The following is a 27,779-nucleotide window of genomic DNA, read 5'->3' as shown; positions in this document are numbered from 1 at the left end:
GCGTTTATTCACTCACACACTCTCTCACACACACACAGTGTATAGTACTTTTATTTATTCTCAAAGACCAGGATAACGCTGAGATGATCGACGCATTACAGAATAGAAATCTCTTACTGCTTACACAAACTACAAAAACTCTTCATATAATTCAGTCATTAAAATGATAGCCTTTATCAATACTGGACAAATGCATATAGTTTAAAAGACACGCAGCCACTCCCCTCTTATGAACATCATCCAAATCCTACACAATTATAGCTCTTTACACAGAAATAAGTAAAAAAACAAAACAAAACAAAAAACCTCACAATTTCTAATTTCCAATAAAAATATTCAGTATGCTAAAAATGTGAACTGTGTGAGCAGCCATTCACAGTAACAATAATGGTTATACGGGCGGTATAAGTTACACTAATAATATGCTGCAGTTCACATTTTATAAAAGATAACGCGGGTATCGTTGAGTGGCAGGACGACACTGTAGCAAAGGGTTAAAGTTGAGTTCGTTACAGTGTGGATTTAAGTCATATGCGTAAAAAATATACATGATATATGATGTATGTACATATATTATAATAGAACACACTTCAAAATACAGCGATTTCCAGTTTTAAAAGGCATCAGTAAGCATTTCCCAAAATGTAAGAAATAATTAGAGAAGAAAGAGCTCTATGGTGATATCCGCTAAAAGAAAAGAAATCCAGTGAAATTAAGGACATGAAAAGCAGTTCAACTCTGTCTACTGCCAGAGGTTTGCTCCCGAAAACAGAGAGAAATGTATTGATTGTCGCGCTGTTTTATCAGAAGACACTTCAGTGTTTTAAACATTAGTATAAACTTTTAAAAGGCGGATAAGGAATCTTAGCGCTCCTTCTTGGATCCACACAAGCTCAGAAAAACCTACGCCCGCATACACACATGGCCATGGTTGCACATGCAGTTCTCTCTCATTGGCATATGCACTTTTCTTGGTAGTAGGACATTTTATAGCATAATATCTGGGTTATAATAGCATGAAGAGCATAATAAAAGGAATAATTTACCCAAAGGCTGGAACTTTTCTTTAAGATAATAATAATAATTTTTAAAAAATCTGTCTGATTGCTTTGTGTGTGTGTGTGTGTGTGTGTGTCTCAGGTGAGGCCCTATAGGTTGCTGAAGAGTTCGTTTTTCTTGGTCCAGTCCATGGGCGGGGCTCTCTTGTTGGAGCGTTTCTGGTGGGCGAGCTCTTTGACCTGCTGCAGCGTCAGGTTCAGAGCCGGGATGGTGTCTGTGATTGCTCCCTGTTGAAAGAAAAGCAAGCGAGTAAGAAAACCAGGGAAACTCTAACAAGAGTGAGTGCTGCACTCTGTGTTGTCTTGTGTGGCGTTACCTCAGGCGGGGTGTTCGCGGGCGGGGTTGTGAGCGAGGCGTTAGACGAGGCATTGGACGGGGAGGGGCTGACGGACACCTTCGAATCCCTCGTTGCTTCTTTCGCCACGTTGCCGTTCACCTGCAAACACAAATGCCAGTGAGCATCACTGATGAAGATTTGTAAAATTCCAACTTTTTCCCAACATTCCTGTCAATACCAAACCTCTCCACCAGGAGGCAGCATTGGATTAGTTATTTTTTCCCTTATTAAGAAAAAAGGTACTTTCCGCCTATGAATGACAAACAGGTTGCAGGTTTTTCCAAGACGATTTTCACACATCAAAAATGTTTCATAAAAACAACTAAATACACTTCACAGCTCTGAGGTCCCTTCTTACTGTTAAATGTGTTCAATTTAGTGACACACACACAAGATGCTTTTAATACTTCTGGAAATATCTGAGGGCAAAAAGTGTTATCTAATCAGTAAAATCTCAAAGTTAATCTTTGTTTTGATAAGAGTGGTGACAGGTGAAATCTGAGAAATTCTTCCTGGTTAAAGCTTTCAACGCTCCCTCATTTTTCCAGCAGCGTGCAGGAGTTTAAACCCTAACCTTTCCTGCAGTGTAACAGGAAGAATCAGCACTAAGCCTGTAAATCCTGACTGCATTTAGGTTTTTTAGGCCACTAAAAATATCTTTCACCTCCGTGACGATTTCTCTCTGACCTCTTGCTCCCACGCCCCCCCCTCCCTCTCAGCTCTTCGACCTTTTGTTACGCAACAATACGTGGAACATGCAACTTCACCGCAGCACATGTAGATCCTGACTGGCGGGAAGTCCGGGGTCAGGCTTCACTTTGAGCATTTTTGGACAAAGGCCCAAAGTGAAAGGCTGCCGCTTTTAAACACAGTAGCTTCTTTCAGTTTGTGCTCTTCATCCGAACCCGGCCATTATCTCAAGTCATCGCCTGATTTACATAAAAGTCTAAGGTATTCACACGGGAACGAAAGACTCGGTTACTTGAGAGGCCCTCAGAAAGCATTCCTGTGACGCAGCCCCCCCCCCACACACACACACACAAATTTGCTGGAATACTGAAACCACTCATTTATACAGCGGCAAGATCTTTTCTCCGTATTATTGTAGGATCTTTACCTTACAATGAGAAGCCCAACAATCAGACAACCCTTTGAGCAAACACCTGGCAACAGTAGGGAGGAAGAACTCCCTTTCTAAACAGGAAGAAACCAGAACCAGGCTCAGTGAGGGGCAGCCATCTGCCACGACCAGGTGGGGCAGATGGGATGTTTACATGACAAAAGAAATGATGTGAAAAGGAGCCAGAGATAGTAGTTCAGTAAAGCAAGTTGCTGATTAGCTTAGCTTAGCGTAAACACTGAAATCGGGGAAAAAACACCTATCCTGATCTACAGCTGGCAGATCTGGTTTCCTTTTGAGAAAGTCAGGTTAAATGTCTCAACCCAGCAGCAATAAAGCTAATGCCAGAGGTTGAAGCTGGTGCCACCACCCGCTGTAGCGTTTGCCCAGAGAGGTTTTCTATAAAGTGAGAGTAGTTGGTCTGTTTTCAGTGGCTGGAGCAGAAAGACTGGCTCCAAAGAGAATGATGATGCATCTCCAACAGGGTTTTTTAAGATTTTGCAGAGCTGGCTTGCAAAACCAGTCTTCATAGCGCATGCTCACTCAGATGACACGATGCCCAGCTATCTATGTTTAATAACGTCTTTAATTTCTGAACTTTTGAATATATATAAATATATATAGAATATTTAATATAACATATATACGTATATGTACACACACACACAGTATAAATGGCATTTAAGGTGTCTTGATTGCTTCTCATAACATGAAATGCCACAATCCACCTTAACAGTTGGTACCTGCTAGCTATGTTCAATGGCACCGTGACTTCAAATTTCCTTTATTATTCGTCACAACAGGATTTGAAATTTTTAAACAATAAAAGTTAAAAGACTAAGAACAATGTTCATATTTCCTGCTTCCCATTTCTTATTCCTTGTGGTGGCGCTTAATTACTTTTGATCCGAGGCCGCTCTGTTAAAGATACCATTTATAAAAGACTCAACATTTCCTGTTTCCACTTCAAATTAAAAGCTCTCCAGTGTTTCAGTGGACAGAAACTGTGCGCCTGTGAGGAGTTTGAAAGTTCTTCCTCCTCCTGTGTCATATGTGGGTGGTGTAGATGTTAGATAAATATAAGGCAGGTACAACAAAGAGCTGTGTGAGTAAGCAAACGTGGCTTTCGGTGTAAAGCATAACGTTTTTTCCTGCGGTAACAAAGTGAGTAACGGATTTCTCGTCTAACTGGGAGTGTGTTCGCTCGCCTCCTGCTGTAAACGTCGACTGTTGTGTCTCAGCGGCATTACACCCAAATCCTCCGGCGGGATTTGCAGGAAGCTGCGACATTCTCCACGCCTCAGCCCAAAGTGCGTAGGGAAAAATCCTATTGTCGGATTTTTCTTTTTTACATTACTCTGTCAAACTTTTGCAAATAATTTCAAGTTAATGGCTGACTGGGTGGAGTTTTCTACAGGAACTACACACACAATTACAGGAAAATGCGATTAATAACTCATTTCAGCAGCCTATCGATTCTCTCGTGTGGCGGAGCACTCCAAAACAAAAGCTGAATGCTGCTTTCCTTGCCTGGCCTTGGCCCGCTGGGTTAAGCAGCACATGAAGAGCAACAGAGCATTTAAAGCAGGAGCACTTCTTGTTTTTGAGTCTGAAAAAAAGACCTTTCCCTGCTAAAGCAAACCTCTAAGTGCTTCTGGTGGGTCTTACCTTCTCCTCCATCCCTCCGTTAACGATGGGCTCTGGCAGCGGACCTGTCAAAAACAAAATGAAGCAACTATTAGTCATCAGCATCAGCTCTCAGGCTCCCTGCCGTGGCACTGTCATGATACCTTCTGTCCTTCAGAGCTCCACTTTCCTAGATCAAGAGTTCCTCTTAAGCTCAACTTTCATCTCGCCAGCACCTGCTCTAGATCATCTATAATTCACCAGTGGGCCATCTCTTCGATGAGATGGTCCTCCTCCGATCAGCTATCTTTCAAAAAGCTCAAGTCAAAAATTTTCCCCATGTTTATTTATTTTTCCCACAAACAAACAAACACATTCCCATCTCTCACCGTTACCTTCCATCCCTCCCTCGGTTTCTCTGCACAGCCAAGAATTGCCTTTTTGTTATTGTAGCTTCTATCAGCTGCTCCTTCAGAGCTAATCTGAGATTTGAGCCCTCAGGTCTTTGCTGTGTGTGAGCGTGTTTGCACCCCTGAGTCTGAATGGAGCCTCTCCAAGTCCTAATACAGATCCAGCTCCAGGCTGAGAGGCCACTTGGAGCTGGCACCTTGGAAACCAAACAAAAGGTGCTGGCCAGCAGGGCTGCAGAGTGTGTGTGTGTGTGTGTGTGTGTGTGTGCGTGTGAGAAAGAGTGTGAGAGAGTGTGTGAGCGCTGACACGGAGAGTCGGTGTAGGCAGGTGCCCTCTGAGTGGGCAGCATGTGAAGAGAAGTGCAGGCAGTTACCTGGGAAACACCTCACTGGAATGTTTCTCCTGTAGAGCGCTATTATTTTAATCCTGCACTAGGTCTGACTGCAATAAACCAACTACGATTATTTAAGCATTGTGCTAATGTACAAATTTGCCCCTTTATGCTTTTACTCAAGTTCATTTTACAAAGAAACTCAAATAATCATGAGACGTTTAATACAAACATCAAGTACAAAATATATTTAAGTAATAAAATAATCATTTAGGTCATTTTTAGCATAAATATCAAAGACTTGTTTTGGTTTCTCCCTCTTAAATTAAAGTTTTCCTTTTTTGCTGTGATGCACGAAAGTAATCCGAGTATCGTTTGGATTTTGAATCTAGTCAGACTAAACAGAATCTGAAACAAGCTTTGCTTCTACTAAACTAGATGATGTACATTAATCTATAGCAGGTTTGTTGTATATACCAGCAGCTCAGGACCTGGCAACTCAGGACCTTGGCCCTGACAGCTGACCCCCTCCCCACTGAGCGTGCCCAGGCTTTTGCCATGCCAACAGCTGGTGGCATCATGTTAATATGGGGGGGAACTCCTGTGGCAGAGTGGCACTCAGACGCTGCACCACAGCCAGCCACACACCCACACAGAGGACCAGCTGTTGCACCATGGAGGGACCCCGAGTCACAGGCTATGCTAGTGCTCCCCCTGGGGGCTGTGGTGGGTACACCCAGTCCTGAGAAAAGTTAGAAAGTCTTCGAGCAAGGAATTAGAGGCATCTCTCGTGCCTGTAATTATATTTAAATATTATTGCTATTACTCCTCTGATTAAAGACAAAATGTGCTGACTTTTTTTTGGGTGGGGAGGGTCAAACTATCCACTTGTGGTTTATTTAAGTTGCTGTGTAATAATAAACTTTAGAAGAGAGACTTCAGCATTAAAGCCTTCAGTTTTTTTAGATAAGGGTGATGTTTTCAGATCAAAAACATGGGGGGGAGATATCAAGAAGTGGCTTAGCATCTCTGTCTCTCTGTGATCCTTGGCAAAAGAATAAAGACAGAAAGAAACGAGCGAAGAGAGGAAAAAAAAAAAGCGGGGTTTTAATGTGCTGCTTGTTTGGGAAGACGGAAGGAGAAGGCTTGTGTCCATAACATGTCTGATAAAGCAGCTAAATGCACTCATTTGCTCCACCCCTTCTGCACAACTTGTAAAGCCTCACAATGAGCATGAAATTGTGCTCTCACCAGTCAGGTGCTCAGAGGTGGGGGTGACCCGGCACCTCTTGAAGAAGGCGTCTGTTTCGGGGTCCACCACCAGCAGCCGGGTCTCGTGCCCGCCGGCTTTAATGGCAGCAACAACATCTGAATGCGTCTTACCCTCCACCGACATACTGTTCACCTGAAGAAGACAAAAAGAGGAAAAAAGACAGAGAGAGACATTAGACATGAATGAGATATTTAAACTTTGCAAAACCGTCTGCAAACCCTTCAAAACATGACCAAAAAAAGTCCTCATTGTTGCTTTTCGTGGTTGTCCATCTTCATTCCCACACAGAAGTGAACAAACTTCATCACTGTCAGGAATTTTTTTTTTTCCTGTATATTATCAGTTTGTTTGCCAAAGGCTCCAGGGCAGGAAATCCTGTGTGTCCACACACAATTGCACACGCACAGACTTAACAAAGAATCCTGAAACTTTCCATTATCTCTCATATATATGTCTGTATACATTTATAAACTCTGTTTCCTACGTCACTGTGACAGTTGCCCTTTAAGTCTGGTATAAGTGTCACGTGTCTCCCAGAAGACCAGCTGACTCCTCTGGTGTAAAATCTCTATGGGAGAGCATGTGAAATATGAAGGGTGTGTGTGTGTGTTTAGGTCACAGGGTGGATCTGCACGTCAAAGCCAGTCCTACAGAGGAAGCCGGACAATAGCTGCTCAGCCAGTAACAGCAGTAACAATGGCTGTCGGCTCCTCACAAAGCCCCGGACCTCAGTGGGTGGTGTGGCTGTCTGGGGCACCTCTCAGGGACTGGAAGCCCCTCTAAAGACTCCCAGCAGACCCTGTAGTCCTTTGAATCCTTCTCTCCTTTATAAATTCTATTCACTTTCAAAGGGAGAGGAGGCGTCCTTCACGTCAGAAGACGATTCTTTGCTCTGATTACGTTTTTAAGTACTGCACAGAAAGAGTCCGTTCACTCGGACCAGATGTTTGTTTGTTTTTCCTGCTTGTCATCAATTTTTTTTTATATATATATATATATATATATATATATATATATATATATATATATATATATATATATATATATATATATATATATATATATATATGGGGTGCAACGATACACAAAATTCATGGTTCGGTTCGATACTTTGGTGTCACGGTTCGATATTTTTTCGATACAAAAAAATGTTCATGCATTTTTAATTTGTCATTTATTAAAATTATAAATATATATTTTAACTCAAAAGTACAGTTTTTAAATTTAACCCTAACCCTTGTGCGCGTTTTTTATTTTGACAGCGAATGCGCACCTGCGGACCACTTATGTGCAGCCCTGGTTATATAGCTCATCATATTGCAGCCACAGAAATTCTTTTGTCCATGAAACCATAAAGCTGCACTTTCTTTTTGCCTTATAGTCTGATTTGTCATAACTTCTCCGTTTTGTGGTAAGCTTTTCTTTGGCTGTCACTTCTTCACCCTGACCTGTCTTATTTGGCTCAGCAGAACTGAAATATAAATCCTGCTGCTTTTACACACGCACTCACATAAGCTCAGCGATTCTCTGCGCGATCAACCTCTCACATGTGTAAGCTGCGGGAGATTTCACTTGTCATGTTTGCATAGTAAGCTAACGATTGATAAGACGATGTCAGAGGAATTGGTGCACAAATTATCATCACTCACAGATCAGTGCTGTCGCTCTCTATACACAGTTCGCACGATTGCAAAGTGAAAGCAAAAAAACAAGCGCAAATTCAAACGCGACTTCAATATGTCACATATTGACAGTGGCTCACCGATGCCAATGACATAATTACCCAGCTACATTTCTGAAAGAATGCAAAAGCATTGACATATATTTTTCCTACAATAGCCCAACGGGCAGGGAAGAGATAGATTTTGGTAGCCCGACTGAAAAAATCGCTAGCTCCAGGACGTCGGGCTAGCGATATTGCAAGCCCTGTATCTGATTGAGGAATCACTCATCTTTGGAAAAGAGAGTTTATTACAGAGAAATGTCTCTTTCCAAAATAAAAGCTATACTATCCGCTTCTTCTGGGCTATATTCTCAGCAGCCTAAGGAGAATCATGTGCTAACAGCTGTCTAAATGACTCGGCTAAAGTTAGTAGCATGCTTGTTGTTTTTGTCTTTGCACTAGGATGATGTCGGCGTAAATGTGCAGTCATATTCGTTGTGTTCCCACTAGTGCTTTCAGGTTAATCTCGTTGAAATAACCTTAACGCCACAACACGGCAAATCTCCGTTAACGAGCTACCCTATACAGAGGGGCTAGACGGCCAACACGTTAACGAGCTAACTGCGCTAACACACTAGCTCCCACCCATGTAATTGAGCATTGCATGGCACATCCAACATACTGTTTTACTTTAGTCCATGACTCGCTTACCTTCAGGGTCATACGTCACATGAAAACCAAAATAATTCCAAACGCCAGATCTGAATGAGGGTCAATTTGCCTGTTGCAAGGAGAGCTTAACTTCTGTCTTGCTAGCTTGCCCTGCGCTCTTCCTTCTGACTATGCTGTCTGTGTGGAGCGCTCAGTGGATCTGCGCTCGACAGTGCAGCCTAGGCGGAGTAGTCGAACACAGATTCACTGAGCGCTCCACACAGACAGCATCGTCAGAAGGAAAATTGATAAAATAAATTACAAATGTTGTATTGTTCGATACATATGCGTACCGAACCGAAAGCACTGTATCGAACGGTTCAATATCGATACGAATATCGTTGCACCCCTAATAAATAAATAAATAAATAAATAAATATATATATATATATATATATATATATATATATATATATATATATATATATATATATATATATATATATATATATATATATATATATGCGCGCTGTAGGCAATTCGTTTGTGAAATTTCTTCCCTCCTAGATATTTCGCGATAAGCTGTAAGTGGTAATACTGCATAGTGGATGTGTTTAGAAACCACAGCAGTGAGTAAAGGTCACATAGGCTCTGGTGGCTCAATAATTGCATAGTTTAAACCCTCCTGACATTAACATCAGCACAAAAAACTGTACTGGGAGCTTCATGGCAAGGGTTTCCACAGCTGAGCAGGCAAAGAGGAAAATGATACTTACAAAGATTGCAACACATATGACAAACATCTTAAATATAAATGAGATAACTTGAATTATTGAATGTGAACAAAGGTCTCCATCTCCAACCAGGCTTTAGGTGAGGCCTGATTACAAGCTACACAATTATTCTCTATTTTTATCCAACTACAAAGAAAAACAGTGGAGGCTGTATAGAGCGGAAGTATGGCAGACTAACCAGGATACAATGCAGGGATATTTTTAGGGAGCTTGAAAGGCTCATAATAAGCTGCTTCTCATGAATAATGAAGCACTTTGTAACTATTTGGCACCTCTTTCAAAAATTTTAAACTTTTCAAACTAGTCAGATAATGTTTTTTGTTCCTAGTAGATAAAAATGTTTTAGGTTACTGAGATCCAGCCCGCACGCTCTCACTTTACCTCTACGATCCTGTCTTTGGGCAGCAGGCCTGCCCTTTCTGCTGGAGAGTCTTCATCCACAGCTCTGATGTACTGTCCCGGCCGCGCCCGCTCACTGTGCAGGTTGAAGCCATATCCGCTGGTGCCTCGCTGGATCACGCAGAGACGTGGCCGCAGTTCAGCGCGCACCTCTTGCTCCTGCAGGGAGAGACATCGGATGTAAACAACATGTATGTGACATGCACAGGGTATAGCAACATGTTTATAAAAATACCTCCACCGTGGGTGTCTGTTCAGCAAGAACAAGAGGCACAAAGATCACAGAGAGCTCCAGTGAGTCGTTAACCATGAATATAGAGCCCAGGTTGAACATGCAGCTGCCTGCTGCATGCTGCTTTGTTGTCCGCTGTGTTTTTGATAATCGAGAGTAAACTACAGCCGCTGTTTCAGCCCACGTGACTCTGTTTGCTCAACAGGAAGGAAAAGGGTCTCGGAGGCATGTGATTGGAGGTCTGCTGGGAAGGTTTTTCGAGAAAAACCGAGAGAGGCAGGGGGGTGGCTCTAAGGAAGGGACCGGTTCCGGTCCACAACCTAACTCATTTCGGGGTCTGCAGGACAATGGAAGCTGGGTGTTGACCTCTGACCGCCTCCCCTCTCTCCCATGTCCTGTCCTGTTTCTGGGATGGCAGGAAGAGTTAGAGCCATATTGTCATTCAGGGGAAAAAAACAAAAACCTGGAGCTCGGTCCCAGAACCTCCCTTCCGCTGTATGGATGAAGCAGTTTCTTTATTTAGCAAAAAGAGAACTTTAAAGGCTTTGTCATCAAAGAGGTCAAAACAGCAACATACAGGAGCACTGGTCAGGGTAATCTTTGTCACCGTGACCAAATCTGACCCGACACTCCCTCCACATCAGAGCGGCTGTGCTGTGCTCCCCTGCCCTTGATCAACTGTACACTGGAAGACAATGAACCAGCTCCATAAATAAAAATCAGGTATGAATGACTCGCTTTTCTGCAGGAAGTTCTTGCAGAGGCCTTATTGATTAAAATCCCTTTTAAACATCGCTGAACAGTGGACATGATAATAACCGAGGCAGTCTGACTCAACAGTTCCTGTCGTAATAAAACTCCACAACAGAACCGAATGACTTCACTGCATTATATAAACCAATCCTCCGCCACCCCGGCATAAAGCGCCTGAAAAAAGATAAAATCGATTTTCCAGGTGGGAAACATGTTTCATGTCAAGAGACACATGTTTCCTATTAAAACCTAAAGGGAAAAAAAAAAAAAAAAAAGGAACTGAATGCATGTAAATTATATACAAAATAGAGGAATTAAAAAGGAAACTATGAACACTGGTGGCTCCAAAACAAGGAACTTCCACATCCTAGAAATCACGTGATCCGACAGCAAACCTCCTGCACCGCACTCGTGTTCATCAGCACAGGACCTTTGCCCACTTCAGGGAAACAGGCGACGAGTACAACAAAGACTTAATGCATCGTCTGAAAAATGAGTTTCATTTGAGGGGGGAGTAATGCATAAAGATGCTCTGCCTCCTGCGAGCTGTTTGTGTACTGAAGCAGAAAAAGGTTCATTTCTGCAGAATTATACCATTTATATTACAGCGCCACGTCTGCCTTGAAAGCACAGCTTAAACTATTAGGGGGAAATGTTCCCTTTTTATTTCCATCATAACATTAGATGAGAAGATTAAGAGAATCTTGTATGCATGTGAGCTGTAAGAGTTTACGATCATAAATAGAAACAACAATTGGAGCTCAAACTCAATATTTACCACCGGCGTTCCACGTTAAACTAATAGTCTGGCAGTTAGACCCAAACATACATATTTATCATTTCCTTTCCACTCCATTAGTAATCGTTTTGTATACACGTTAAAGGATAATGTTCACTTGAATAATGCAAGAAACTGTCCTCCACAGGATGTGTCTACACTGAGCAACCAAGATACAAGATAGTGCAACAAAAACAGGATACGTCACACCACGCACAGAGTTGCAGATACAGAACGATGTCTTGATTGTGAAGGCACTTCTGTAAACTGCGCTGTCTGTTCTCATCAGTGATGCAGACCGGCCATCTTTGTCTCTTTCGAGAGCCCCATCGTGCAGCAGAACGTGCACGCTACCGATCAAATGTGCTCCCGATAAGAGCAACAGTTTCATCACGCTGCGAACCAATTGCACAAAAAAATTTTCGCGCATTGCTTAACCTTTATCTTCTGGAGTTACACCCAAGCTAAAAGGAAAAGGGAGCCCTCCCTTGCAAGTCCTATAAATTTAACAGAGGCTTTTAAAAGTAGAGACTAAAGGGAAAATTGGAGACCGTGTCTGAATTGGTGGCTCGGCGTTTCTTATTACTGACCTTCCCTCATTCTGAAATCCTGAATAAGAACTCTATGCACTGTTCTTCTGTGCGGTGGTAGAGAGAGGCTTTATCTGTATAAAAAGGCTGGCTCTCACCACAAATGTGATTACAAGTTATCATCTACTGGATGTAAGAGCTCTGAGTCTGTGTGATCCACAGTCACTCAGTTCACCATGTGCCATTTAAAAGAAAAAACAAACAAACCCAAAAGTGGGTGAAAATATCGAGTGTCATTCAGACACATCGAAGCGTCAGATGGGCCTGAATCTCATCATCTGGTGCTCTGGCTGACATTAGCAGTTCCTGCTTAGGGAAGAGAGGGTGAGAGAGTCTCTGGCAGGAACAACAAGGGAGGATTTGTATCAGAGAGGAGTGGAGGGCCGAGGAATCTCCACGCGGGTCTGAAATCTGTGGAATCTGCTGAACACACACGAGCCAGGAGGACAACTGAAGATGCCAAGTGTGTGTGTGTGTGTGTGTGTGATTATGCTGCTGCTACGCTTTACTCATATTACTTGTTATCAGTTTCACTACTGATAAAAATCTGATGATCGGTTACAAAATGAGGTGCAGATACGTTGGGCCCACAGGACTTAACATTCATGGCATGTTGTGTAAACTCCCTCACTCTCTCATACCGCTGCTCTTCCTGGTATAACCAACTGAAACTCGTGGTTAAATCAGAGTGATATGCTGAACTGTGAAGTTGTGTCTTCCCCTTCCGGCAGACTCGCTCTTGGCCTGAGCTCAGCTTAGATTAGGAACATCTGTGTAAAACTTTACTCGGATTAGGGCACTTCCCAGTCCAAGCGCATAATATGTGGTAGGAAAAATAAATTAATCCAATCAAAGAGGTGTCAGACATAAAGCCTGCTGGCCAGAATTGGCCCTGTAAAGACTCCAATCTGGCCCACTGCACGGCTTTAGAAAAATGTGAAAGCCGGGATTAATTGAGGACTTTTAACTGTATTTTCACAACTTTAACAGCTTTGCCTACTGTTACAGACCTCCTCCATGACCATTCATACTAAACCAAAGTAAATAAGTAATAGATAAAGAATTAGATGACAGAGAAATTACTGTTTTCTTTTTTACCGTCTACTAGAAAAAGCTTCCAGTAGATGGTGGCATTTCTGTGAATTAACAAACAATTTGTGTTATACCGTAATTACAGGACAGTCTAGCTTTCAGATCTTTCTCTGTAATTTTACATTTGTTTCTTATAACTGAGCCCAAAGTGCTGTAAATGATAGTAGTAAGTGATTACTTTCATTTACTACAGCAGTTTTTCTTTATGAAGTACAGTTTCAAAGGTTCTGAGATGTACTGTTGAAATTGCATTTTTTCCTTATATCAAGATATCTCAGGTTCAAGTTCTTTACACTAAAGGAATGGAGAGTTTCACTATTACAGCCCATTTAAGTAACCTCCATGACAGGAAAATAATGCCTAAGTAAAACAGTCGCTCCAAAAACAAGTCAATCCCAATATACTGGAATGTTAAAACACCCAGTTTCACAGAAAAATCCTCATTTTCAGCTCAAGTGAATAAAAAAAGCAAAACAAAAAGCAAAAGTACTCAGCCTCCTAGTTTTCACAGCTGATGTCCCTGTCGTGACTTTTAAACCTGTTTACACTGAAGTATTAATGGGAGTGTGACAGGTTCATGTCCAGGGTTTGGTTGCACCATCACACAGTGGATGGTGTTTTCTTGTTCAGCATTTGATTAAATCTTTTTCACCTGTTACTTTACAGTCAAGTTTTTCTGTTGTGTAAACAACTTCTTTGGATAAAAAAAAAAAAAAGAAGAAAAAGTTTGTCTCAAGATGAACACACACTCTCCAAGTGACACACACTTTCCCTTCAAGGAGAGAAGTGCCGAACAGGAAATGTTGACACATCTTTCCTCAGTATGCTTCCCCCTGTGCTGCCTTTACTTCTCAGAATGAAACAGAAATGCTACCAGGATGTGCCGCCGTATGCTAATAAATGAAACCGCTTTCATTAAAATGCCCAGAAGAGCCAGTCTGACCTCGTGCTATCTGTGTAGAAGCAACTGGCTGCAGATCCAAACTCTTCAGTCTGCAGTCACGTGTTCCTATGTTCATGTATGATGGCTATGTGGCAATGCAGGCAACTGTGCTTATCCACTGCATCAGTTTGTCACCTGCAGTGTGCACACAGCATAGAAATCAGGAATCATGGAAAAGCTGCACACATATAGGAAGGCTGTGGAAACCATTTCAATAAAAGCCTAATTTTTCTTGTTTGTTTGTCTTTTACTTTATACTTTTACCTGTGCTGAAAAAAGAAGGAAGAAAGGAGGGCAAATAGGAAAACCTGACAAACATGCTAAGTTTGTACAACACAGAGGTGGGACTGATAAATCCCATGATACCAGGGTTATTCACAGCAGCTGTGACGTCGTATTGTGATTTCCAGCAATAAAACACTGACATAATTTCTGATAAGCGACCGAACTGACCATAAGCTGACTTTTAAACGTGATAAAATAACACGTTACTTCACAGAATCTAGTAGTTATTAAACCACTTGTAGCCGCTGTTACTGAAGCAGCATCAACACTCGGTTAAGTAACACTGGGCAGTCCGCACAAAGCCAAACCATTTTTTGTTAGTAGGAAGGTAGTTGAGTAATATTTGTTTGCATCTAGAGAAATCTCTATTGAAAAAAAAAGAAAAAAAAAGAAAAAAAGAAAGAAAAAATAAAACCTGCTTCCCAGCTGCTGCCGGCTGGTTTTCACTCTCACACACCTTCTTCCGGGCGACTCGTGTGTGCGAGTGAGCAGCTTCTATCTTGCTTTGAATACCAATAACTCCGAGACAATACGAGGTCCCATTTTAATATTCCAAAACCACACTTCTGAGTCACACGGCTGCCTCACAACGCAGCAGCTTTTAGAGGTTTCTTATTGAGCTTTTTTAACAGATCCCCCAACCCAGATTTGTGTGGCCCTGTTTAAGACTTGTTTCTGTCTTTCCTCAGGAAGCTGTGATAACCATGAGATAAGGCATGATGGCAAAGTTCAACTCACAGGCCTCTGAGTGAACAACAGGCAGCACTTAAAAAAAAAAAACCAACAAAAAAAAAAAAAGAAAATCACATGGGGAGGAGATGATGCTGAAAATGAAGCTCTCTTATCTATAAGTTTTATTTAGATATGAAGGAAACTTAAACTGGCACACGAGACAAGGGATGAAACTGCAAACTACCGCAGCAATCTTATGGTTTCGTGCTCATATTTCTGTAGAAGCAAACGTTATATTCGATGTTAGCTGACGTTAAGTAGGCAATAGTTACGTACTCAAGCAGCTTAAAAAAAAAAAAAAAAAAGACACAAACTGCAGTTCCTTTAATGGCCACTTAAATCCGGCTTAAAACCCCAAAGTTTAAGGTAGAAATAAAAAAAGTTTATAGCCACTGTTTTGCTATCTGAAAGTAATTTTTCACCATAATAATAAAAAAAAGTATATGAAAAGCGCACTTCACTCATATAAAATTAACTCTTTAAAGGTCACTCGCTGGAGCAGTGTGTTATTGGAGGACATTATAAGACTTTTGTTGGTCTTGTACAAACTCCTTGTTATGATTCAAATCGAGCCCTATAATGGGTTTAGGTAAGGGATGACTCACAGGATGACATATACAGTATCACTTTTTGCTGTAATTCTAGTCAGTGTGACAGTAGTGGCTTTAGAGCCCTTTCAATGCTACTATCTTACAAATATTATTGATTGTTGTGACGTTAATAGAGTGCTCACGAGAAGTGTGTGTGTTTTTATGAATGAGGTTTTCATGTTATATTATGCCCCAGTCACACAGGCCGACTAGTTAGTGCCTGGTAACCTTCAATCACTAGGAAAAAAAATTAGTATTCCCTGTCTGGCGTTTGCTAGAGTTTAGGTGAAACTTGTTGGAAAGGGGGTGCTGCACCACAAGATGATGATTGCTTATGGTCACCCGTAGCTTGCACGGATGTTGCCGACACTCAGCTAGCCACTGAGCGGTAGTCAAACTTGAAAAAGTGAAATGGAAACGGCACTTTTTCAAGCCAAGTTAGTATCTTCCATGGAAACTACAGGTGACCGCAGCATCCTGCTAGTGATCAAGCCAATCACGCTTACCAAGAGGCACTTTATACCTCTTCGCAACCAATTTCATGCCATGACTGCCAGCAACTTTCAGCAGCCACTCAACTAGTCAGGGAATAAATATTATTCCTTAGTAACCATTGGTTGCCAAGTAGTTGCCAATCAGTTTCTAGGACTGTCTAAGCAATGCACTCCTACAGTTCGTGGATGTTCCTTGCTAACCAAGCTTCTTAGCATTAGCCGACACCTTAGCATTCCACCCTCCAGTCCAAATATGGTCGACCTCTTGCTTCAAAACAACAAACAAATAAAAAAAAGCCTGTGAAGCTATAAATCTGCGGTTTGCCTCTGCTACGGTCAGCATATTGTAAAGATGAGTGCGATGGGAACGACATTAGTTTTACAGTGCGTAGCCATAAAAACAAAGCACTGGACAAACAGGAATGTTTACCTGATGATGACATTGGAATAAAAGTCAGGGGATCGTCAGAGTCATAACGATTCAACTACTCTTCTTTTTTTGTTTCACATACCCAGGACAACAAAAAAAAAACAAAAAACAAAAAAAAACAAAAAAAGAAACCCTTCATGTTGAAATTTCCTATTACATAAACTGTTCTCCTACCCAAGCAGCTGCTGTCGACTGCTGACGACATCCAATAAAACTCAAGTCCTGCAAATCATCAACTGCAACCTGTCACACTCAGATGGGCTCTGAATGCAGATGTCATTTAAAGCGGTCACTCTTTCATCTTTTTGCCGATTGCTTCATACCCCCTGTCGTTTTACTAAGAGTGGGGGAAGCTCTCCCATGAGTTTGGCCTCTTTGATCAGCATAACTAATAAGCACTAAAATGACACGCTGCCAGGCATCGTGGTTACACAGTGACGCGACAAACTGCTGACCTCCCGGCTCCTTGTGATTGCCATGTGTAGTTTCTAACAGATTAACAGCCTCAAGGGCAGACTTAATTAATGTTTGATGCAAACCTGGTTCCTTTTTAACCACGGCACAAGTTTTGCCCTCTTGAGTGTATGGAGCGCACCACTCTCTCAGGCGGGATAGGGGTGTTGGGTTTCAAGCTGGATCATTAAACCAGCTGGGAGGCAAGCGGAGAGCTGAACAAAGCACCCTACTGTCCCCCCCACTTCCATTTGAGGATGGGACAAACTAGCTGTACAAAAGATAGCAAAGAAAGGTTTTACAGAGGGTTCCCGTTACGATGAACTCTTTGGGGGAAGTCCTGAACACAGAACGGTAATGTCAGTCAACACAGCAGGGGTACACGCACTGATAAGATACCAGAGGGGCCTAGACTTCACTTCAGCGTCTTTGAAAATGTTAAAGTGAAGGTTCTGGCTTTGCTCGAGAGGTTTTTGTTGTTCGTCCACCCTTCAGTCCTCAGTTTTAAACTCACAGTTGCATCAAAACAGCCAGATGGTTTGTTCCATCGCAAATCAACACGGTTTTATCTCCTCAGCCAGTCTTCCTGTCCTTGACCCTCCACCCCTGCGGACCTGAGTGCCGCACGAGCCCAACAAACCAAGTCTGACCTCTCACGTACAAATACGCACACATACACAGCAGTTGATGTGGTTATAAGAAAATGCACCAAGAGGAAGGGAGGAGTAAATATAGAACATGAAAAAGGTGTCAGAGGGCTTTGCTTTTAAATTTGGCTCTCACAAAGCAGAACATGCAGATGTGAGTCGAAGCCATACGATGATGAAATCACCTTATATGGTACATATTGACGACAGCCTGCTAGGGAAAATATTTTGAACTTCATTCTCTCATCTCGTGTATTCAGTGTGTTGTACTTTTGCACACTACTATACAGTCTCACATACATAAGTCTCAAACCACCACTAATCTCTTTTTATTTTGCTGTAGGAAAATGGGAAATAGGTCCAGTGATTTATTGAAACATGCGCAAACACAACGAGTTTGAAGGTCAACATTTGGCATGACCACCTCTGTTCTCCAACACAAACTCTCTCGTGCAGTTTTGTCATTTTTTAAGCAGTCGTCAGAAATATTTCTCCAAGCTTTTTGAAGAACATTCAAGAAACAGGACATTTTTCCTTTTTCTTAAAGACATGACTTTTAGATGATGTTCTAGGTCTGCCAATTCTTTTTGTTTTGTTGTGTCCTTCTCCAGTGTCCACTTTCCTCAGATTTTTCAAGCACACAATGCACACCCTGCTGAGATATGCCAGGTTTGCAGCTAGGAGCTCTCTTGGAATCACCTCATTGGTGCTAAAATGCTATTTTAAGCCCGTGAAAGTGTGTTATCTTTGATATACATATCAATCGTAGATTGAGCTAAAGAAATGGGAACAAATGATGTGTTTGTGTTACACTTGAATAATGCACAGGTTGTTGTTAAGTGGCTTAATAAATAAATGAATAAATACAACAAAAAAAAAATAAAAAATATATATACACACACACACACACACACACACACACACACACATATATACACACATACATATACATATATATACACATACACATACACACACACACACACACACACTCATTAGTCTGAAAATGGTCAGGTACAAGGACTGGACTGAAAATGAGTGAAAAAGCATCCAATGTATGAAAAACAAAACAAAACAACAAAACCTTTGAAAGACCTTCAGAAAGCCTGCAGAGCTACTGCTCAAGGCCACATAAAAAAGTAAAGAAGAAATTCTGGCTCATTGTTATCACTCAAAACATGCCAAGGGGCTGCGTCACATTATTAAAGCCACACTTAGTTAAGAAAAGCAATCTTCTAAATGCATTTCTCTCCCCTCTTGTCTCTCCCTGACAAGTAAATGTAAGCAAACTTTAAAATTAGCCCAGGAAGGGCTGTCTCTCGTCAGAGCTGCACAGGAAAGGTCTATTGTATTTTTGTCATGTGTGCTAGCCACAGAAACACTATCACCATCATCATCACAAGTAACCAAAATTGACTTTGAGCCTAAAATGTGAAAAACGGTTCAGAAAATTGGAGCCAACTTCTTAAGATGACCTCACCAACAAGATATATTTAGGATTTTATTAATGAAAAAGACAGCGTGAGATTGTTTATATGGATATTTGTGCTGCTTAAGTGTATTAACGCTCTCTGAGGGTGGCGAGGGTGGAGAGGACCTTGTGCTTTGGGAAGGGGGGTTATTTCAGGGTGCACAACGAGTCATTTCCCCCCCGCCCCCGGCAGGGCGCGGCGCCTCGGCTCATTGTCCGGCCGGGGTGGTGAACCTTCGGCAGAATGGAGAGCGAAATGGAATGTGACATTGTAGAGTCTCCATCCAGTATCCCACGGGACCCAATCGCCAGGCAGCGACCAAACCACCCACACACCCGCGCAGTAAGGGTTCAGGTTCCACCCCTGACCTGGGCCACAGTGGCCTTGGCTGTCGGGGACAGTGGCGTCGTTGTTTGGCTGGTGTCACAAAGGTTTCAGTGAAACAGAGCGCCGTTAATTGCGTGATACACTGACGCCACTGATTATTTATTACCTCCACGATCAATACAACAGTGTGCTGCTGATCCAACTTGACTGCAGACGCTTACACCGGAGTGCTGCCTGACAGTTTTTTCCTTTTACCAGTTCATGATTATCTGACATTTAAACAATGGGGTATATGAACATGTGCTGGCATTAAGAAAGCTAATGCTCATTTACCCTGATGGCCTGTGCGTTAAAAAAACGAAACCGTGGCAATTTCCCAGGTTGAGGAGTACCGACGGGGCCTTTGTTGCACGCCCTCCAATCGCTGCTCTCTACCATCATTTCCTTTCCTTGGGCTGCTGTTTGCTTTCCTCGCCTCACTCTTAAACAGATATTGCAACAAACTGCAATGTGACTGCCTTGCAAAACATTCCTGATACTCTCGTCATCTTGGGCAGCATTATGTGATAAAATACTTTCGAGTTTAATACGATTCCCACCCTTAAATTACACAAAAACAGCGTCTCAAATGAAAGCTTCCTGATAATAGATGAGTGGGTAAAGTGTGCTCAGTGGTAGCGCCCAGCAGCGGTTACTAAAACACTAAATGGATCCATATTGCCATTTTTGGTTATTTGCTTTAACAGTTTTACTTAACATTATAGAGGCAATTAACCAAGATATTAATACTAGAGTGCAGAAATCTGCAGTTCCTTGAATGACCACTGGAGCTCAGCTGCGAAATAAGAGTCGGAAAACATAGAAAGTATGTTTGGTTTTTTTTGCTGTCTGTCTTAAATAAAAAGCTTAAAACGATCAGTTACTCAACTCCCTTAGTTATGCGCTGCAATAGGCTTAAACTGCTGGCGGCTTTCTTTTTAACTCCCTATGTGTTTATAAAGGACTCTGCATTTAATCATTACAGTGGAACCCTGACTTACGAAATTAATTCGTTCCCGAGCAGCAATCGCGCCTTTTGAGTGAATGATAGGCTATGGGCTAGTTGCTAACTGCAACAACAATACGTCGTTCAAGTGGAACAGCGAAGCGCAAGTACGAAAGCCAAGGGGGTTGTCACATGATTCGGAAGGCATTGTGGGTATTGTGGGCTCAGCCAATCAGAACCAGCGGATTTCGTTACGCGGGCATTTTGCCGTAACAGGGGCAGAAATATTGCCGTTAAGTGCCTTCGTAATTTGAATTTTTCGTTAAATGGGGTATTCGTAAGTTGGGGTTCCACTGTAGTTATTTCTATTAATTATTTATTATTACTGGCTCTCTTCCACAGTGTGTCTTTTTTCCTTTCTTCCTCCCATCACCTCAGATGGCCCCGCCCCTCCCTTAGCCTGGTTCTGCTGGAGGGTTCTTCCTGTTAAAAGGGAGTTTTTCCTTCCCACTGTCGCCAAAGTGCTTGGTCACAGGTGTTTATTGTTGGTGTTTTATCTGTATTATTCCAAGGTCTTTACCTTACAATATAAAGCAATATGAGGCGACTGTTGTTATGATTTGGAGCCATACAAATACAACTGAAGTGAACTGGATTGACTAGATTTGACTCAATGGCTCCTTGGCAACTGCCTGATACAATTCTGTGGAGTGTGGGTCATTTATCTTTATGTAGCTGCTACAGACGACCATAACAGGTCATGAATGTTTCTGCTGCTGTGTCCACATTATTAATGATTTGTTGATATTGCACTTCTAGTTTCGCATAAACAAACACGCAGCGGGAAAGTCGTTAGGCTCACAAATACAGAGATCTCCGAGATGAAACATGATGAAGCGCATGACATCCTCCGCCCCACATATCTAGCAAACAAAAGGGCAGAGAAGGGTGACTCCCGAACTTTCTCACACATGGGCGTGAAAAACCAGCTTGCGCACACACATGAAAGCACCCACACAGAACAAATAGAAACGCAAAGACATGCCCGGGCGCATGAGCAAACGTCAGTCGGTCAGAATGAATCACGGAGAATATCTGATCCTGTCAGACAAACACAATGACGCGCAATTCATTGGCCAAACACAGCCTTGAACAATACCTGGCTTTGTCACAATGATAATCAGACTGACTAACATACAACTTATCAGCTGGACGCACTGTTTACTTAGAACCACAACTCAGTGTCCACCCCTGGGAGATCCCTATTCATCTGGGCTGCATTAGCACTCGTAATGTTGCATGCATTTGCCCTTTTCACTGCCGAGCAATGGTGAGATTGCTTCCCCAGCATTTAGACCACAGTTTACTCTGCACTAAGCTGCTAAGAGTCTTCTTGCTGCCCACGAGGAGGGGGGGGGTTTGGGTGGACAGAGGATCACGATGACGAGGTGGTAGAATCTCTCACCAACAACAATGACAGGAAACCAGCACAAACTTCCCAGGAACTGAGCACAGGCCAAGACTCCACTAGACGCCCGCAAGCAGCCAGAATCACAGCCCTAACTACGCTGGCTCAAAGAGCCAGTGTAGGTGTGGCCGTTTCAGCCTCAACTGCATGACAAACGATCACAGCAAGCTGACTACTGATCTATTAAGAGGAAGTTAAATTTACCCAGCATCTGCCTCTGAAGGCGTTACATCACATGTCAGCGAATGAAAGACAAATCACGTCTTTTAAATGAGTATATACAAATCAAAAAACCCTTAGTGGAAGTTCTGCTGCTGAGGGCGGAAGCGAGAGTTTCGTGTCTTTGCTGAAAAAAATCTATTAAAAAAAAGAGCTATGCAAATCCAGCACTGCAGGCCACACAGATTAAGTCCTCCCACACAACATGTTATCCTGAGAACTGTGCTTTCTATGTACGGACTGCATTAAAAAACAACACGTATGTTCACGAAAGGTCTTTAATGAGCAGGTTTTATATGAAAGTTCAGATTAGAGGAGAGAGAAGTGACAAACAGCCAGCACATCAATAGACGAGTCCCTCAATTTAGGCTCCTGCAGTCTGCGTGGTTTCTGTCGGCTGTACTTACACACACACACACACACTTTCCTCTGTATACAATCTCAACTAGGTTCAGTCAATTACATCCGACACTAGCGGTCCTGCCTCTCCCTCTAATTAGTGTTTAAAGTCGGGCTTAAGCAAAGCAGCAAGCAGTCAAGTCCTCAAAATATCCCACTCCCGCGCTCTCTCTCCCTGCAGTCCACGTTAGATAAACGTCATCTTAAAACACATTCTTAAAAAAGAAAATCTCATTTTCCCACAGCTCATGATTGTATTCCAGTGAGTAGGAAAAATGACTAAGAACATCAAATTGTCAAAAATACAGCAGGTGCTAATAAATCTTTGTGTTGACTGAGCAAATAACTGGCTGATAGTTTCAGCTCCAGTTTTGATGGCATGTTATACAAACACCTCAATCGCTCAAACTCCGCCAGAAAAAATACACTCATCCCCACAAGTCTTGCAGCAAAAGCTCAGAGAAGAGCGTATCGGGCACACTTCACTGACCTCCACAATAGCAGGGTAAAAGTTTTACTGCCCGGTAAACAAAACGACGACCTTTGGAACGGCTGATGTGTTTTGCTCTCCCCCCCCCCCCCCCGTGTGTTTTGTTCGCCGCTGACGACAGCGGCAGAGCTGATCACTTCGACCTTCATCTCTGCTCATCCAGTTTTTCACACCTCGCTTTCTCACTCTCGCCTACCTCCATCCTCGCACATATATATACACACGCACCAACTTCACACAAACTGCACACAAGCACCATCAGTGTAACCATGGAAACCAGGGCTCCTCAGCTTCCGGGGAGGGCGTTGTTCTTCGAACCCTCTTTTGTGTCGCTTCAAAGATGAAGCCAGACAGGCGGAGTGTCCGTGTGGCCGCTAAACCAACACTGTGTTTTTCAAGGCTGTGTGTGTGTGTGTGTGTTTTATTGGCTTGGCAACGGGATTCGAGACAGGAATGCCGGACAGGATGTAGGAAGAAAATTCCAGAAACAGTAAAGTCAATGCCAAAAACACCCTGAGGGTGCCTGTGAATGCAACGTAGAAGCAAGCAGACTTTAAACAGCATCCCTCAAGTCCAATTTACACTCGCATACTCTCTACTGTGTCCCCAAGTTACTTCCTCAACCTGTGGTTTGTGCCTTTACACAAAAACAGAAATTCCCAGCTAGGCTCCCTACTCACTCCAGATCCTCCGTATGTTAAACTCTGGGAGACAGCTGGAATAAAAGAGCCGAGTGGTGAGAATGAATTTGTTAGGAGTGCTGTCGTTTGTTTCCCGCTGGTTTGCGTGCCAGCGTGCACCGCACTGCCACAGCTCCATTAGGCCATCTGTGGAGACTATCGAGAGTAAACACAGGAACAATCGCTGTATATTCCTAGGACAAACAACATAACTGAGCAGTGCTCGAGTGCTGTGCACAAGCGTAGGCTGTTGCTATTTTCATGTGAGGGAAAAAAAAAAAAAAGAAGCTTAAATAAATACCAGAAACATGTTTCCAGAAAAGTCCTGCATGCTCTGGGTATGTGAATGCTGTCATTATACTGCGGGTACAAGAGAAAAAGTTTATATACATACACATGCATTATGATAAATGCAACACTGTGTCAAATGAGCATGAGCGTCAGATTTTTGAGAACAGATGACTAATTTCACTGATTTCATCTAGACAACCGATCGCTTTATGCTCCACTTGGTTTTGTTGCTGCATCTCTTCGGGTTTACTAAGCAGTGTAACTGGACGGCTCTTCTCGTGAAGGCATTTTTACTCATTTACAGAAAAACATGAGCCATCTATAATCAAAATAACATGGTTACCAGATCAGGTTACATATTTTTCCTCTGGTTTTGAGTGCTGTTAATCAGTAAAACAGGTTTTTTTTTTTTTAATCACGTAAAAGAAGAAATCTGGCCTTGACGCAAAAGTTATCTTTTATAGCAAAACCTTTCCCGAAGACTAACAGTGCTCCATTCTCATAGCGCTTGAATTAAGTGTGGCATTTGATATAGCAGGCCATAAAGTTTGGTTTGTGAGGCTGCAGCATTGGGATGCAGTGATTTAGCTCATATCTGACCAACTGAATTGGTTTTTTGTTTACACTGGTGACTCTGGAGTCCTTACGGGTCTATTATAGGGCCCATCCTTCTTTCATCCCTTCATTACGTTGATGACAAACCGCTCTATCAACCAATCAAGTCCACAGACTCAACAAACCTCTCTGAACTGAACAACTGTCTAATAAACACCAAGAAATGGACATGAATGCAAATATTATTGACTTTCAACTCAGATAACAGAAATTCTTACTGTTGGTCCAGACAAGTTGTATCCAAGCATCACCATACTACATCAGGTTTAATGGCTCCACTTTAATTTTTGCATTTTAAGTTTATTCCAATTTATTCTTTACTCGAGATTCTTTGTTGAATTTTTCGTTTGTTTATTATGTGTTTTTTAGAAACTGTTTATCACTGGTTCTGATAAGTATTATACAAATAAAGTTTATCATCATCATAATCTACCAACAAAAGACGGGTGGAGCTAGCTAAACTTGCAGTCCACATGGAGTTGGCATCTTCTCACACTGTCACAGCTTCGTCCCTCTGCAGGGCAATATGGTTGGCAAGTGAAGTTTGTTAGCAAGAAACTAGTTCCTACATGAAACTGCTGACAACAGAGTCTGGATTTTTTGCTTTTTTGTTTTGTTTTTGAGTAACCAGGTCATGATTCCTGAAAACAAGCATTTTTGGTTAGTTTCTGAATTTGTTTTTGGTTCCATAAGGTGGAAAAAGAGGCAGACATCGGTACAGCTGTGGCCAACTCACAGCAAAACAACCTAATTTCAGTTTGCAGCGTCATCGCCTGTTTGTTTTATCTTTTAACACCTGTGAAGGAAAAAGAAAGAAGCCGTCTCGCAATTAAGTGTTAATGGAAACATCTTCCAATTAATCAGCACTTAACACTTCACCCGCAGAAGATGATGATTATTATATTAAGGAAAAAATGAAAGCTTAGCCGGTCCCTCTCTGTCTCTTTGCGACGGCTGCTGGCTATTATGACCCTTCTTTCCACCCACAGTTAAGTACGGAGGATGAGCACCGCACACAGACGCAAACAGCCTCAGGGATAAACATCCGAGACGCTGCAGCGAGGGACACAGATGTTCCAGACTGCAGGGACCCTCGTCCTCTTGAGTGCTTACACTCGGGAAACAACAAGTGGCTGACGCAGATTGAGAACATGTCCCTAATTTTTAAAAGAGAAAAAGATCAAAGGGTGAAAAAAAGGCACTTAGTGGGCTTCATTTTGTTTCATTTTTTTTTTTTTTAAAGGGGAGTGGGAACTAAACTATTTCCTGGTGATTGTTGTGGATGGCTCACAAATGTAAGTCATTTGTTTTTTGTGGTTTTCTACATTGAGGGTACATTTTTTCCTTTTTTTTAAACTGCTCAGCTTCAATGTGTCACTGTCCTCACATTTTCAAGTAAATTCTCTTTAACTCCAGAAAACAAAAAGATGATCAGATTGGTACGAATATCGATCGTTGGTATTGGTATCGTAGCAAAGCTGAAAGGTTTGTTTTTTTGTGTTAGATAACACAACAAAATGAATTGTAGAAAGTAAACATCACAGTGATTTAGTGGTCATGAAATGTCTTCAGACTGATGATGATTCATCTCATGACACACTGCTCTCCCCTACATAAGCTGCCTTTATAGCTTAAAAATATTGGCATTGGCAATATAAGTCCTGTATCTCTCAGCACTGTGAAAAACATTAGGAAATCAGTTATTTGGGAGAAGAAAGGCACAGTTTGAGGCCCTGTTTTCGTGATCTCAAGCCTTTCACCCACAGCAAATGCCCTGCCAGCAAAGCCTGCCCACAACCTGGCAACACGTGGATGCAGCTGACACAGAGCACCTATTATCTGCATGAAACAGTACCTGGGTAAAAGCAGGGAGCTTTGATGCAGTTATCAGCACTTATATCTAAGTGCCATCATTGGCATAGGCATAGATTGTGGGTGGGGATGCTTGGAATAAAACCACAGAAAGAGGGGCTTTTATTTTGAAAAGTTATGGGGGAAAGTTTTGATCTGTGGGAAACCTGGTGCCTGATTTTATAGTGAAACATTTGCACAACGCAGAAATGGCAAAACTTGGTGCACGAAAATTCTCGTGAAATGCGGGAATTTACCAGTTTCATGTGTCTCACCTTCTCAGAGCTGATGCTCAGCTTCTTCTCCACGTGTCCGTGGATTTGCCCGTTAGTCTCTGGGATCGGCGTGGACTCTCTGGGCGTCTCTTCAGGTGTCTCCTCTGGTGTCGTCTCCTCAGGCGTCTCCTCCTGCTTCACCTCCTCCACCACCTCTTCTTCTCGCGGCTCATCTCCGTTTTCTGTCCCGTTCACTTCTCCATCCTCCTGCTTCTCCTCCACCACTACCTCGTCCTCCTCAGTCTTCTCCTCCTCCTCCTCCTTTTCCACCACTACCACCTCCTCCACTTCTTCCTCCTCGAAGGGTAGGGGGACCCCGTCGGTGACAAAAGCTTTCAGGCACTTCAAGTTGTGCTTCTTCAGCAGCTGCTCCGTGTCCGGGTCCACCACTATGAGCTCCAGCCAGCCCACGGTGGCTCGTATCCGGGACACGACCTGCTGGTGGCTCTCGTTCTCCACGTCCTCCCCGTTCACGTACACCAGCCGGTCGCCGGCACGGAGCCCGGAGGTCTCTGCCGGGCTGTCGGGCTCCACTAACCGGATGAACTGGCCCGTCTTACCTTTCTCCCCGTGGAGGTGAAAACCGTAGCCGTTGTCCCCCTTCTCCAGCGTGCACAGCCGGGGGCGCAGATACTGGCTTTTGCTCGGCATGTTCGGCTTCACTCGCATTCACGCTGCTGCTGCTGCTGCTGCTGCTCAACCTGTTGCTGGTTCACTGTGGAAATAACTAGAAAGCCTCCTCAGGATGCTGCCGAGGAAGATTATGTGTGAATGAGAGGAACCCTCTTAAAAAATTAAAAAAACACCCACCCCCCGCCCTGCTGTGGAGACCAGTCCGTGAGAAACGCTGCTGCTTTGCTTCTTTCTAATGTGCTCTTTGCAGCGGAGGTGGTCTAAATCCTGAGCGAAGCCCCTGCTCCTGTGCGCACTGAAGGTCCTGACCCGGGGACTGGGCTGAGGCCGATTAAACTCAATCAGCAGACGCTCCCTTTCAGTGTTGCTGCACAAAACAAGTGGAAAAGCC

The 27,779-nt window shown here is 42.8% G+C and overlaps 1 protein-coding gene across 1 annotated transcript; it reads right to left on the bottom strand.

The window, feature by feature from the left end:
- Positions 1–37: 37 nt before the first annotated feature.
- nherf1b (NHERF family PDZ scaffold protein 1b) lies at positions 38–27,779 on the bottom strand. The gene is made up of 6 exons (XM_085403529.1): positions 26,756–27,779; positions 9,647–9,823; positions 6,136–6,289; positions 4,185–4,228; positions 1,376–1,495; positions 38–1,286 (listed from the first exon to the last, which is right to left on the bottom strand). Exons 1-6 carry the CDS (start codon positions 27,422–27,424, stop codon positions 1,149–1,151), a joined length of 1,302 nt encoding a protein of 433 aa, XP_085259655.1. The 5' UTR covers positions 27,425–27,779; the 3' UTR covers positions 38–1,148.

Source organism: Rhamphochromis longiceps, linkage group LG4 (assembly GCF_057381845.1).
Source record: "Rhamphochromis longiceps isolate RC_006_pf linkage group LG4, R_longiceps_female_GT1.1, whole genome shotgun sequence".
Lineage (NCBI taxonomy): Eukaryota > Metazoa > Chordata > Actinopteri > Cichliformes > Cichlidae > Rhamphochromis > Rhamphochromis longiceps.
This window is presented reverse-complemented; position numbering and strand designations above follow the sequence as displayed.